The sequence below is a fragment of the Pangasianodon hypophthalmus genome, chromosome 2 (genome assembly GCF_027358585.1).
Source record: "Pangasianodon hypophthalmus isolate fPanHyp1 chromosome 2, fPanHyp1.pri, whole genome shotgun sequence".
In the NCBI taxonomy this organism is placed as follows: Eukaryota; Metazoa; Chordata; class Actinopteri; order Siluriformes; family Pangasiidae; genus Pangasianodon; species Pangasianodon hypophthalmus.
In genome coordinates this window covers 16,026,300-16,040,833 of record NC_069711.1, presented here as the reverse complement: position 1 = coordinate 16,040,833, position 14,534 = coordinate 16,026,300, and the positions used below count along the sequence as shown (strand labels likewise).

The 14,534-nt window shown below is 41.1% G+C and overlaps 1 protein-coding gene across 3 annotated transcripts; it reads left to right on the top strand.

Moving 5' to 3' along the window:
• Window positions 1–563: 563 nt before the first annotated feature.
• patz1 (POZ/BTB and AT hook containing zinc finger 1) lies at window positions 564–13,369 on the top strand. Of its 3 annotated transcripts, none has more exons than XM_053228282.1 (5): window positions 564–1,875; window positions 2,059–2,122; window positions 2,286–2,457; window positions 5,940–6,026; window positions 10,643–13,369. In XM_053228282.1, the coding sequence occupies exons 1-5, from the start codon at window positions 746–748 to the stop codon at window positions 11,098–11,100; spliced, it is 1,911 nt and encodes a 636-aa protein (XP_053084257.1). In that variant the 5' UTR covers window positions 564–745; the 3' UTR covers window positions 11,101–13,369. The 3 variants fall into 3 exon arrangements, with proteins under 3 accessions (XP_053084257.1, XP_026771984.1, XP_026771991.1); XM_026916183.3 differs by having other exon boundaries at window positions 566–1,875; window positions 5,865–6,026; XM_026916190.3 differs by lacking the exon at window positions 5,940–6,026 and having other exon boundaries at window positions 571–1,875.
• Window positions 13,370–14,534: the final 1,165 nt, after the last annotated feature.

Genomic DNA, 14,534 nt, shown 5'->3' with positions numbered 1-14,534 from the left:
TGTGAGGTTACAATATAGAGATTTTTTTTTCAGTATATATAACTTGCATACGTATATCTACACACACACACTGTTAGTGAGAGCTCCTCCGTTTATGTTGGTGTGTGCGTGTCAGAGGAAGGGGACAGGGCCGGAGTGGGCGGGGCTTGTGGGCTTCTGTCCGCTCCCGTTCACTGCTCATTTGTTTGTATTTGTACAGTATTATAGCGTGCTGTGTGCAGCAGGAACAAAGCGCTGAGCTCGAGCCACTGGCGGCTTCTGGTGTAGCAAATGTAATCGTCTACATTTGGGGGAGGGGAATAAGAGGGGGGAGGGGGGAGGGGGCTCACTGGAAAACAAGGATGTGAATTCATAAAGGGGAGGAGGGGGTTAGAAACCAGGAAGATGAACAATATGCAGAATTCACGAACATGAAAACTGCAATCAGTGAACACAGCTGACATGTGAGCGCGGTTTAGACGCGTTCAGCCTGACTGTCATTATCAATAAGCGATCCGTTTTCCCGAAATATATCAACTAAAGCACGGGCGACACCCCCTCCCTCCAAAACAAAGGTCAAAGTTCACAGGAAGCTGGGGGGCTGCCATTTTTCCCCTGCTAACATGTTAGATGCTAAAACGAAGAGGGGTGGTCGTTGTTGAAAGCGTTTTTGTTTATTTTTATTTTTTTTTTAACCGCAGGGATTATTTTTCTCTCTGTTCATGTTTGTTCGCCTCTCCGTCACATGCGCTAGTCGTTGTGGTTAATGGACGGCGGCATGGAGAGAACAGAACAGCCGTGGAATTCTTCCTATACGTACCAGGTGAGCAAGCACAGCGCCGAGATGCTCCACAACCTCAACAGCCAGAGGAAAGATGGAGGCAGATTCTGCGACGTGATCCTGCGCGTCGGAGAGGAGAGCTTCCCGGCGCACAAGGCGGTGCTGGCGGCGTGCAGCGAGTACTTCGAGTCGGTGTTCAGCTGTCAGGGCGAGGGCGACAGCGAGGGGAAAGAGCTCGAGATGCACACGATCAGCCCCAAAGTTTTCCGAGATATCCTGGACTTCGCGTACACGTCGAAGATCGTGGTGCGCTTGGAGTGCTTCCCGGAGCTCATGACGGCCGCCAAGTTCCTGCTCATGCGCTCTGTCATTGAAATCTGCCAGGAGGTGATCAAACAGTCCAACGTGCAGATCCTGGTGCCGCCGTCCCGCGGTGGAGAGCTCAGCTTCCTGTCAAACGCCATGCACGCTGACGTGCCAAACGGCGCCGTGTTTACTAACAGACACAGCCTCGACGGCGACAGTAGCAGCGCTCCTCCACCTGTGAACAGCAGCTCGCACCCGATCGGCCTCTCTGTGCCCCCTTCAGCCTTCACCACCAGCCCGGTAAACGGCGAGGCCTCTCCAACCTCCAAGCGAGCCAGAGGACGGCCCAAGAAAGAAGATCCGCCAGCGCCCGGCGTGTACAACAACGGTACGACTGACGACAGTGAAGGTGCGTTTCCTGGCGGCGTTTGCGCTAAAGTGCTGAGCGACGCTGTGCAGCTGAGAGCCCATGAGGCCCAGCACGGGGCTGTGGGCGCAGCTGGAGAGTTAGTGTCCGTGGATATGGCTGTAACGGCTCCTCAGACTCAGAACTGCGTGCAGACGGACGGGAACCGCAAACGGGAGAGGACGAGACGACACGTGGGCTGTGATCTGTGCGGGAAGGTGTTTCGAGACGTCTATCACCTCAATCGACACAAGTTGTCTCACTCCGGGGAGAAGCCATACGCGTGTCCTGTGTGCGGCCTGCGGTTCAAGCGCAAAGACAGGATGTCTTACCATGTGCGCTCTCACGATGGAGCCGTGGGCAAACCGTACGTGTGCCAGAACTGCGGAAAAGGCTTCTCCAGGTGAGCTTTCTGGAGCCCAAGTTACTGGGCTGGAGCACAAGACTTCATATGCATGGTTGATATTTTGGCAGATCAGACTTTGGGCCACACCCCCTGTCAAAAAAACAAAAAAGAGAAACAGCTCTCAGCTGCACAATACAGGTTGATATGAGATTGATGTATCTGTCTGTATGTTCTTTGCAGGCCGGACCACCTAAATGGCCACATCAAGCAGGTGCACACCACAGAGAGACCTCATAAATGTCAGGTGAGGGGGAGAGAGAGAGGGAGAACTATTCCCAGAGTTTACCAATATGAATACGTTGAGGTGGCGTTACCTTATAGCACAGTATCTTCCGTAATTGTTCAAAGTCATCATCCAAGTTAGAAATCTTTCACCGTGTCATTGGTTTCCCTTCTTGTTTTTGCAGATTTGTAATGCGTCATTTGCAACACGAGATCGTCTGAGGTCTCACCTGGCCTGCCACGAGGATAAAATCCCATGCCAAGTGTGCGGCAAGTTCTTAAGGGCTGCTTATATGACAGACCACCTGAAAAAACACAGCGAAGGACCTCATAACTACTGCAGCATATGCAATAAAGGTAATGCTCATATAGACAACTAATTCAGTGTCACTCACACGTTGCAGATAATTTCTGTTAATTAATGTTCACTGAGCCTTTTTAAATGTGCATCACTTCTGAGACCAATTTAAAAAAATATATGTAAAGCCAGTGTTAAAGGAGAGCTAGAGACTGGTTGAATTTTGCTTTACTAACTACAAATCAATGAGGAAAAAAAATATGTTCATACATTTTTCTAAGCTCAAGGCCTAGGACTCCATATGCTATATGGTAGGCGTCGGCAAACAGCAGCCCACAGGCCAAATCCAACTTGCCCAACTGGAAAATATGGACATTTTGTGTCAGACAAACTGCAGATTAATGGATCTCTGATCATTTTCAAGCACACAATTTGTGTATTGTTCAACTTCGGTGCAAAAAACTTTACAGAGCATAGAAAGCCAGTAGCAAAGCGGCTTTGGACGCATTGGAACAGTCTTTCATATGCAGTTCTGCAGATGCGCAATGCAGAAAGTTCTCGTAGCAGTAGCCCGGGAGATATGTTATACAGAAGTGCTTTGGCAGATTACAGATTGTCAGGAGTAATCTGGGAGTAGATGGTATAACGTTTATTTTGTTTGTGTGTTTTACAGTTTATGGATTGTTAGTTGAATAACCAGATCACTACTTAACAACCACGTCTAGGACAGCTGGCAAGTTCAGCTAACTAGATGACTGACCAGCTTCCTCCAATACAAACTCCCAGTATATAAATGTTTATACGTAAGGCTTGATTGAACAATACTGAATGTATTCCAGGAACCTGTAATTGCTTTAACAAAGACAACCTGTGATCTGGGGCTTCCTTCAGGACCTTCTGCTTGTAGACCTACTACAATGCTATGTTGTCACCTACTGGACATATTTTGAAATGCAATAGTGAGCATGATTAATGTAAAGTAAACATTTTAAAATAGATAATTTATTATGAATGGCAGATTTGATTATACAGATCTGTTTTTGGGTCACATTTATGAATAAATTGCTAAATTCACACATTTGCATTTAAAACAGACACTATCAATACTTCTATGGAAAAAAAAAAAAGATTCAGGGAGAGTTACATATGATCTCAGATAGTGATCAATTAATTAGGCTCAAATAGGTTCAACCAAACAAGGTCAGACTTGACATTTATTAGGGACTGATCTGAATGATAGGTTCTAACCGGAACCTTTTAACCATAGGACGTGCATGCTTAAGTATATAGCTAGCTAAATTAAGTAATGAACAAAATTGAGGAAGTTATAATGTATTTGGATAGATTTGACTATTGAAAAAATACTGAGAATATGACAATTCAAATAGACTCAGAGTTTTGTGTTTACCAGCGACAGACATGGAATAGTTTGCTTGCATATTAGCATTTACCTAGCTGTGACATTAACATTAAAAAGCAACATCATTATGTGCACGTTCATAACTAAGCCTAATGCAATGTTACGTCAGTAGATCTGTGATGTTGGTGAACAGACATCTTACTCTGAGTCAGTCTGAGGTCGACACTTACAGCGTTGCTTTTTCCCAATGTGGCTTTCTATTTTTTATAATAAAATATTATTTTGTAATACATAGGTAATAGTATAGCATAATGAGGGCAGCGGGGGAGGGGTGTGTCACTGGGATGGCAGGAGCACATAAGGGTGTTTCCAATTTGCATATTCATGTATATCCATAAATCCCTGCACTTTTGAGGGTACAGTTCTACGCATGCTCCTTGGCCTTTTTTTTGTAGTTTCTTTGGCATTAAACCATAAGAATTATTACTTAAGATCACCTTTTAATGTTTTGAATGGTTTAAGAAGATTTTTTATGGTAATCCTTAGATTACTAAATGCTAATGGGCGATTGCTGTTAGTTGTAACGTTTTAATGGTGTTTTTTTTTCTTAGAATAAGTAGGCTATATGAATATTTCTCATTTAAAAAAAAAAAATACAAAGTATTGAATCCTTAAAAGTGCTCCTTAAAGAAATGGCTCTTAATTTAATAATTCCTTTTTGATTGTTTTTTTTTCATGTTAAAACAGCAATAAATTTACAGTCTTTATTTAAAACATTATTACTTTATCAGTATTTGTGTGAAAAAGCTGATTCAAGAATATGCGCTGCATATGAAATAAGTCTGTGAAGTGGAGAAACAGGATTAAAGCCAGCTTTAGACAGTGTATTTACAGCAGTCTTTTAAGATTACTTGTCACACTGTACCAGATTCTCCCTCTAAAAGCTTGGCTGAATTCTTTAACAGTCTGTGAGATAACCTGTTCTCTGTGTCAGATTATACAGTGAAGATCCTCCAGAGCTGCTTTTAAAGAAAATCACTACGTTCTGCTTACGTCATCAATCGGCACGATTTGGGCTCATGCAGAAAATATGGTCACATAAGTAAAAACATTCTTCAAAGTGAGCTTAGGGCAATAAGGATTATTCTGTTTGTTTCACCATTGCAATTACTGTATGCGTAGCTCTTTTGTGAGTTGTGTGTCATACTATGGCATCCTCCTATTGGTGGCTTTTAGACAAGCATCATAGCAGTGGTCACACTGAGATTTCGCTAAAATTTCGGACACTGCCAGATCGAAGGTGTCGGCTGTCTTTGATTGCAGTGGCTCTATATCGGCCGCTGTGTCGTGTATGTAATATAATGCTTTCTAAGGCTGGAGATCACAACTCATGACCAGAAATATTCTTTTACGATGTGTGATTTTTGTCTGCGACAGCAAATGTGAATGGAAAATCGTACAGTGTAAAGCCGACTTAAACGCCTGAGCCTGTTATGTCTGACAAGCAAATAATGAGGATAATAATGTGGTAAGCACTAGCTGTAGCCACAGAACCTGCATCCTGTGCTGGGCTGCTAACTAGGTTAGCTAATGTCGATTAACAAAATTGTTTTGGTGTGTTTTGACAGACTTGGCTACTGTGATGAATGTGAACTAGCTCAGTAGCAGTTACTTTGTGCTAACAGTACCTAACTCCAGTCTGTCATTGCTGTTAGTGTTTTCCTAGTATTTGCATAGTAGCATATTGTAGCAGAAGAAAAATGTCTAACAATATTATCATTTAAGGTGGGTTTCAGACGTACTATAAAAACGTAGACAGCTCCACCATGTCCCCACCATGAGCTGCTCTGGGGAAAAAAAAAACAAAAAAACCTGGCCTGTTGCCAGACGTAATTGCCGACACCTGCTATATGGATTGCCAGTTCATTAGAGACCACTGTACATGAGCCATTGAGACTGAAAAGTCTTTTGATTTGGATTCAAGGCCTTTTTCACAATGATACAAAAACAGGAGATTCTCATCTCATTGTTAAACAAGACTCTGCTTGTTCTATTTTTTCCTTCTGTTCCTTCTGTTTTACTTTTTGCTCCTCTTGACGGTCTCAGGTTTTTCCACTGCGTCCTACCTAAAGGTACATGTAAAAACACACCACGGCTCGTCCATGCTCCCTTCCTCCACAGCTCACCAGTTCCTTGAGCCACGTGACAACGGGCCGCAGATGCACAACGGCGCCCCCTACCACTCAGGACGCCAATGCGCAGTGGAAGGCAAGCACGCCTCTGTGTCCCTGCCACTTGCTCGCTCAGTCTGTTCACTCTGCTGCTAAATACTGCATCTGCTTGTGTAAACACATTCATTCACTCACTCACTCACTCACTCACTCGGCCCATACTGTCACGCTAATTGATCAGTCCAGCTGATTTCCATCATTCTCCTATCTCATATTATGAGTAGGTTTTTTATGAAAGTCCAGTCATATTCTTATATGTTGCAGTGCCTGTAAGGTATGGGAATAATTAGTCGCATGCTCTTTAATTTCAGTAGAATGATGGAAATGTGGTTATAAAGAGAAGCTCACATGGTGCTATTTGACCTGAATCAGGCTTTTTGGCGGTTCTGATTTTTAAAGCGATTTTTGAATCGGTTTAATTCAGTTAATGTGATAAAATCATTTAAGGTGTTGGAGGTGGGGGAAAAAATCTAATGTTGAAAGCAGTCAGATATTTTCCTTCATGCCTGATTCATAATCCATCACATGGAATGAAATCTTTTTCCTTATGATTTGGATCATTTCATTCTACAATTCAGATGAATCCACTCAGTTTTCCCGTTAGACTTTGGAAGTCTGGCTGGAGCATATGAAAAGTCTGTGTTATAGGCTTAACTTTTAAAATGTAATTTTGTGAAACTCTTGATAAAATCGGGCTGATCAGTATGATGGCTGCTGCATGTCTCTACATGTACCGCTGCAATTCGCTTGTGCTGTATCATGTGCACATTCAAGTAAGGCTGCAGTGTTCTGTGGTTGATTGGCCAAAGTATATTAAAAAAAAAAAAAAAAAAAAAGATCACACTTGCAGCCCTACCAGCTTTGTCTAGTAAAGAAGGCTGTCTGTTGCTGTATAAGTTAGCATGGCAAAGTAATCATGTCTGTTGCTTACTGTAATTTCCATCACATGCTGGCTAAACAAGCGTTTCTTGGCAATCAGTGCATGTTGTAGTTCAATATGTGCAAAGTATTTGGGAATCAATGGACCTTTTTTCAAGGAATTATTGCCATAGAAATTAGCAGCCTGTTGTTGGGGTGTGTTGAGAGGATGGATAGATATGGCTTCAGTTTTTTTTTCATCAGTGATAAGCTTTGTGCCCTAATTACTAAAATAAATTTCCTATTTAGATTTTTGCTATGTTGTCCAATGTGCAGTGGTGGTAGTTTTACTTCAAGGTTTATTTTTTAGATGAATAAAAAGACAGAAATTATTCCATGACTAAAAGTAAATGATAACAAAATAATAATCCACCCTTCTACTCAGAAATATATGACGAAATGTAACATTTTCCTCAAAGAATAAAAATGAGACAAAAATGTCAGAGCTGCCTAAATTAAAAGTAAAGTTTTTTTCTCTTAATTTTTGCACACTTAAATACTGTATATGGCCAAAAGTTTGTGGACACCTGACCATTACACCCATATGTGGGTCTGCCCTAAACTGTTGCCACAAAGTTGGAAGCGCACAATCGTATAAAATATCTTTGTATGCTGTAGCTTTACAATTTCTCTCACTGGAACTAAGGGGCCCAAACCTGTTCCAGAATGACAATGCCCCTGTGCACAAAGTGAGCTCCATGAAGACATGGTTTGTCAAGGTTGGAGTGGACGAACTCGAGTGTCCTGCACAGAACCGTGACCTCAACCCCACTGTACACCTTTGAGATGAACTGGAACACTGACAGCACACCAAGCCTCCTCACCCGACATCAGTACCTGACCTCACTAATGCATATGTGGCAGAATGATCAAAAATCCCCACAGCCAAAATCTAGTGGAAAGCCTTCCAAGAAGAGTGGAGGTTATTATAACAGTAAAGGGGGACTAAATCTGGAATGGGATGTTCAAGGACAAATGGGTGTGATGGTCAGGTGTCCACAAACGTTTGGTCATACAGTGAAATTGGATAAGGTCATTAAATTAAGACACAGGAAGATGTGCAGTAGACACTTCTGTGGATGAATGTTGCAAGACTATGGGCCTGTCTTCTCTGATCTGTGAACGCGTGCTACTGCTTCGTTGTCGGAGAAGGATGCTAGAGTACTAATTACTTTTTGGTAGCATCAGCAGTAGTGTTGCATTTTTTTGTAGTTTCCGGCTTGTTAGGCTAATCATACTAGCTAGATAAACTAGCATACTCACTTACTATAGTAACAAAATTAATCATTTAATATGCTGCATACATTTCTGTGGAGTGTAGTCAGTGTGCTAAATGCACTCATTAGAGTAATGTTATTAAATGGACCTACTCCCTTAAAAGATCTGCTCCCAGTCATAATCATGTGATCGTATTTCAGCAACTTCGATTTAGCTAATGCACATCAAAAAAGCAGAAGGAGAAAGGCTTTAGTAAGGCTGTAATTGCAGTGTAAATTTATGAAATGATCTGGTGTTCCACAAAGAATTCAAACTTACAAAGTAATTATATTTGTGTTTTTGAACACCATGGTAAAATTTAAGGGTGGAAAAAAATAAAAACATAAGTTCAGTTTTAGTTGACTAACTCAAAACTTAATATGGCCAGTAACCATATTCCTAAAATATGACTATATTTATTATTATGAATTTTTGTCAAAAGACTAAAACTAAGCCAACATTTGCTGTTAAAATTAATACTGCTTTATTCCAGAGACTTTTTTGCTCAAGTAGAAGAAAATTGGTCGTATATATTAAGTAAAAGTTCTTTTTGTTTATAAATTCATGAGCAGGATGCAGTTGGTTGTATTTTTCTGATTATGTATATTTTTGTGACAACAGTCTTTTTTTCTGGAGTTACTCTATAGAAACAATGTAGTATCCATAAGAAAGGAAAGTTTAAACGTCCAAATTGAGTGATTACTGCAGTAATTACTTTCTTTAGCTATAGATAAGCTCCAACAAGAAGTCTGCAGGCTTGGCAAGTAACGAAGGAAAAAAGATTCATTCAGTAGAGATACCCAGGTGGTGCATCAATCAGCCACGGTCTGTACGTGAACCCATGTGAAACTGATGTCAGTCTGACTGTATTGACAGTAAGTGTCCACCCTGGAATCTCTGTCTCTCCTTCTGTTTGTACCCTTCATGGCCTTCTACTCTCCCTCATTGGGGCGGTCTGTGATGGTGTAGACCTTTGCACCAGTCGTCGGATTCTGATGCCCTTTCCTGAGGCAGAGGGGTGTTTTCGGGGGTTTTCGGGGCCTGCAATTCTCGCTCAACCAGGCCCTCCTGCCCTTGGTGTGCAGCCTGAGCTGTGGGAGCGGCACTGTGGCGGAGCACCAGGCCTCCCTTTGCATGCACCTCTCACAGGTCAGTATGGGCCAGCCGGAGAGGGGCGTAGGGCGAGCCTAGTAATGCTCACACAACACAGGATGAGAACTGCTACGCCTCACAGCTCAGTAAATGCCAGTTTCTTGCACTTTTCAAAAGCAGATGAAACAGGTGTTCTTACAAACACACAACCAGACAGACACGGACACAGACAGGCAAACAGAGATGGACATACAGGGAGACAGATGGACAGAGACAAAAGGACATGCGGAGAGAGAAATGGCCACACACGTGGAGAGAGACAGATGGGTGTGTGGACATGGAGATGGAAGAATGCATGGACAAAGACAGATGGATGTGCGGACACAAAGACGTTGACTGATGCTGAGAGACAGACAGACAGAGAGACAGAGACACAGACAGAGAGACAGACAAAGAGTGACAGACAGGGAGACAGAGAGACAGATGGAGGCACAGACAGACGTGCGGACAGAGAGACGGACATTATAAAGTCTTTATTTGGAATGACCTGACATGGTGTTCATAGGTGCAGTGCAGGTACATCACTGGAGCTGCTTCTCTGCTTAGCTGATATGGCAGGCAGGGAATGGGAGTCGCCCATTATGGCTACTAGTTTGAGTATTCTTCCCTCTGAAACAGTCTGCAGAGAGTCCAGATTGATTCTTAAGGCAGACCCAACATTTTCAGTCACTGTTTTGCTTATAAAACCAACACTAATGCCATTGCACCAACACACAACACAGAATAATGCACTAGCTATGCACTACACTGGTAGAAGAGAACTGCACTTATTGAAGGACAACACCTGCCTCAAGAAGTAGAGGTGGATCATATACTATAAATATAGCTGATTTCATTCCAAATGACCAAACTTTGTAATCTTTTACATAAATAAAATGAAAGAATTGCATGATGGATTTGAAACAACAGACTGATGTAGTAAAAAGCACCATCATGACATCATGATGTCTTGGTAAAAGCATGGGCCAACTGGCCATTGTCTAGATCTCTTTATTTTTAGGTCAAAAATCAGTCAGTCTTGGCCAAAAGCAAACTATGCACTGACACAAATGTAACAAGGCGAGATATCAACTAGATATGGGCAAGTAGCTTTCTAATATTTGCAATTGTTAGCGCTTTCCTACCTTAGCTTATTTACTAGTGCTGGCCAAAAATTCTTGCCACCTTTTTTGTTTTATTAAATCATTCATGTTCGCATATTCTTCTGCTCTTAGTAAATGCTCTACAGATCTTGCCTAATGTGAGATCCTTTCTCCCTTTCCCTGTCCTCATCCTTCATATTTATCATGGTTTTCCCACCTACATCTCACTCTGTGTTTCCCTCAGACGGGCAGGAAAATGCTGCAAAATGCCCCCATCAGGATTCTGAGGGGTCGGAAGCTGCATTCGGGGACCTTTCTAATGGAACGGAGCTCAAACTGGAGCATAAGGCTGAGGACAAGGAGCTTGAGGTAACCTCGCTGATCTTTAACGGCGAGGCTGACGGCACAGCAAACACGCCATGCGGCTCCAAACAGAAGACAGACATAGAGAAGAAGTTTGCTTGTGGCTTATGTGGCCAGACCTTCCGCACTAAATCCTACCTCAACAAGCACCAGCACCGGGTGCACAAGAAACCCAGTGGGACATCAGCCAGTCTCGGGGATCTGGGTTCTCCGTTCTCGCCACAGCAGAACATGTCGCTGCTCGAGTCATTTGGTTTCCAGATTGTCCAGTCAGCTTTTGCCTCATCACTCGTGGACTCTGAGGTAGGGGGCAATGCTGTAGGCTTAGGGGACAAGTGAACACTTGGAGAAAGGGAGACATTTGCTCTTACCAGATGTCCACAGCTTTGAGGGAACTGCAGTTCTACCTTTTATCATCAATGACATTGTAAACTATTGTCTTTTGTGTTGCTTACTGTCAACCTTTAGTTAGTTGATTTAATGTTTTGACTTGCAAATTTGCCAGTATGTTTTCCATTCTTGTTGACATGAAGCAATCAAGCATTCAAAATCAGAGTATGTATTAATAATCATCCCACAGAGCCTATTAAACCCAAGTTGAACTCCTTCGGATCATTTTGTGTGGATGCAGGTAACAAAATCCTGGGCACAGACATCACTGGAAGCCCTAGGCTCTGAAATTGTTTTAAGTTAAATAATGATGACTAATTTAAATCTTGTTCCCAAATTCATGGTTGTTAACACCATTTTCTTTTCATTTCATTCTGAATCATGAATATTTGCAAGATGGATTGTATAGATTCAGGCAAACCACATACGAGTTTTGAATATTTAACAGGGACCAATTTCAGGTATGACTGTAAGATATTACAAGAGATGAAGAGTATATTTTATTAACTTATTGATTTTGGTGTCCCATCTCCTTTATGAAATGGTTTATAAGTCGTTGGTAAACTTTAGATCTGTGCTGTGCTATTTTGTCTTTGAATTATGCGTTTTAGAGGCCAAGAAGAATTTCTGTGTGTGTATGTGTGTGTGTGTGTGTGTGCACCTGCGTGTGTGCCTGCGTGTGTGCGCGTGCACACATCACGGTCTCTTATTAAGAGAATGTAATGTAATCAGAGGGCTTTTTAAGGTTTTTTAATATATCAGGACTTTTTTCTATGAGGGTCCAAACATTCCTGCTTAACTTAAGAATTCCTATTCATGATGTGTATATAATGTTCACATATGTAAGAAATATATGTATATATAAATACTTATATATGGCCAATATTAAGTTTATTCTATGTAACGGGGCTCTGTGTATTTAACTTCCCTTGGCCATTATGGTTGAATAGAAGCTTGAGTGGAGAAATATGTTTTGAGGCAAAGAGCCTAGGTATTCAGTTGGTTTGAGTAAATTCACATTTGTATCTCTTATAACGCAGTAGTGGTGTGTGATCATATAAACTTTTTTGTGGCATGAATACGCCATCAGTGTGTCAGATCTAAATTCCTGTTGTTTTTTTTCTTCTTTTTTTTTTTTAAATTTAATTTTGAGCCTTTAGACTAACAATAAGTACTCTGAGCAAATGTGACTGGGCAGTGATTATGATATCAAAAAAGTGTTTTAAGAGATATGCCTGTAAGAGGCCTGCTTTATGTGCTTACACTCGTAGGAAAAATTAGAACTTTTAAGGGTTGTCTGTGGAAAAACCTTAAACTTTAAATGTTTTATGTAGAGCCCTACAACAGAACATTTCCTCTATCAGACCAGGTTCAAAGTAGAACATTGTGGAAGCCAAGAACTTATTATACAGTGAACTCTTGGAAAAGCCTGTTTTTCTAAGTGTGTATGAGAGCTCTGGTGTATTTACTTGTTGGAGTGAAGGTTTCAAAGGTCATGCGAGTATGAATTAGCAGTTGATTCTATTTTCCGTTTATTTATTATTGTTATGCAAGACGTGTTTAAAAGTTATTTTCAGCCCGCATTAGCTTGGAACTGTCTAAGATTTTTCATGTTAGCTCTGTCGTATTTATACATATTAGTCATTCATTTCCTTCTAATTTATGTTTAAAATTCATCCTTATTGTCCTCAAGTGTGACGAGAGGAAGTATGCAACTAACCAGGACTCCCTTCATGACAGCATTGTTTGACTCCTCTAACTGACCCAACAAATCCATCTGATTGTTTCTGTCAAACTCGGCTTCACCTCACTGCCTGGAATTAACCACCCCTGCACTCTAATCGGTGCCTGTATTTATGTGAAAGATTGATGTGATCGTTTGGGAAGGTTCTGTGATTAAAATACTGATATGCCGTCTCTTATGTTTTAGTGGCACATTGTATCACTGGAAATGTTTTTTAAACATTGTTTTATTTGTATTCTGCTTATGTTTTCATATAACCGTATGTTGCAAAGTGCCTTCCCAGTACTGATTGTGAATGGGTAGGAAAATCTGTCATTAAAAGGACCATCTTAAGAATAACCATGTACATAAAGTGATTTGCATTGACACTTTTGTATAAGGACATGCACATAGAAAGAAAATGTACATTTGTATGTATGTTTGTTATTCTATCTTTGTTCTCTGATAAAAAAAAAAAAAGGTTTCTTTGCAATTTCAGTCAAGAATTTCATTGATTTTTGGATATAGGCATACTTTTCTATTGATGTTTTTGTTTTTGTACACTGTTTTGTGTCTCTGTTTATTTGCTACAGAGATAAGTATAAAATAAAATTGTATTTGGGATGATGCTTTGTGATACAATCCATTTTATGTATGATCTCATTATGCAGTGTATATTACTGATGTCTGTAAAAGGAGCTAAACAAACAGAATACTTAAGATTTCTTTCTTTCTTTCTCTCTTTCTCCTTCATACCACACCGAGGTTCAGTTCGCAAATCAGAATTTTGCATTAATTATCATAACAGCATGGCTCTGACAGTACTAGTAGTAACAAACAAAACCAAGCCAATAGTTCACCTTTCAAACTTTTAATGCATACCTCATGCATGCATACCTCATGCATACCTCAAATTACTACTTATGTTGTTAACTAGAATGTAATGCAAGAATCCCATTACGTTATACTCTATGTGGATACCATATACATTCACTGAGCACTTTATAAGGAACACTATACTAATACTGTGTAGGGTCTCCATGGCATGGATTCCACAAGATATTGGAAACATTACTTTGAGATTCTGGTCCATGTTGACATGACTGCATCAGGCAATTCCTGCAGATTTTTTCAGGTGCACTTTCATGCTACAAATCTCCTGTTCTACCACATCCCAAAGGTGTTCTACTGGATTCAGATCTGGTGACTGGGAAGGCCACTGAAGAACACTGAACTCATTGTCATGTTCATGAAACCAGTTTGAGGCGACTTTTGCTTTGTGACCTGGTGCATTATCATGCTGGAAGTAGCCATTAGAAGATGGGTAAATTGTGGCAGTGAAGGGATGCACATGGTCAGCAACAATACTCAAATAGGCTGTGGCATTCAAGCGATTATTAAATGGTATTAACAGGCCCAAAGTGTCCCAAGAAAACATTCCCCACTCCATTACACCACCTCCACCAGCCTGGACTGTTAACACAAGTGTAACTTTCAACTTTTTTTCAGTGTGTCTGAACTTTTGGTGCATTTCAAGGCAAGATGGCAGTCTGTCTGTTATGCCACGCCCTGGGGCCCGTTCTTCGTACGTTGCTTATTACATCCGAGATCAAAAGACATCCGAGATGATATGATCCAGCTAATTATTATCTGGCTAATT

Coding starts and splice junctions, on each gene's coding strand:
- patz1 (XM_026916183.3), top strand. CDS start 746: ATGGACGGCGGCATGGAGAGAACAGAACAGCCGTGGAATTCTTCCTAT. Junction 2,458..5,864: donor CTGCAGCATATGCAATAAAG/GTAATGCTCATA, acceptor TGACGGTCTCAG/GTTTTTCCACTGCGTCCTAC. Junction 6,027..10,642: donor ACGCCAATGCGCAGTGGAAG/GCAAGCACGCCT, acceptor TGTTTCCCTCAG/ACGGGCAGGAAAATGCTGCA.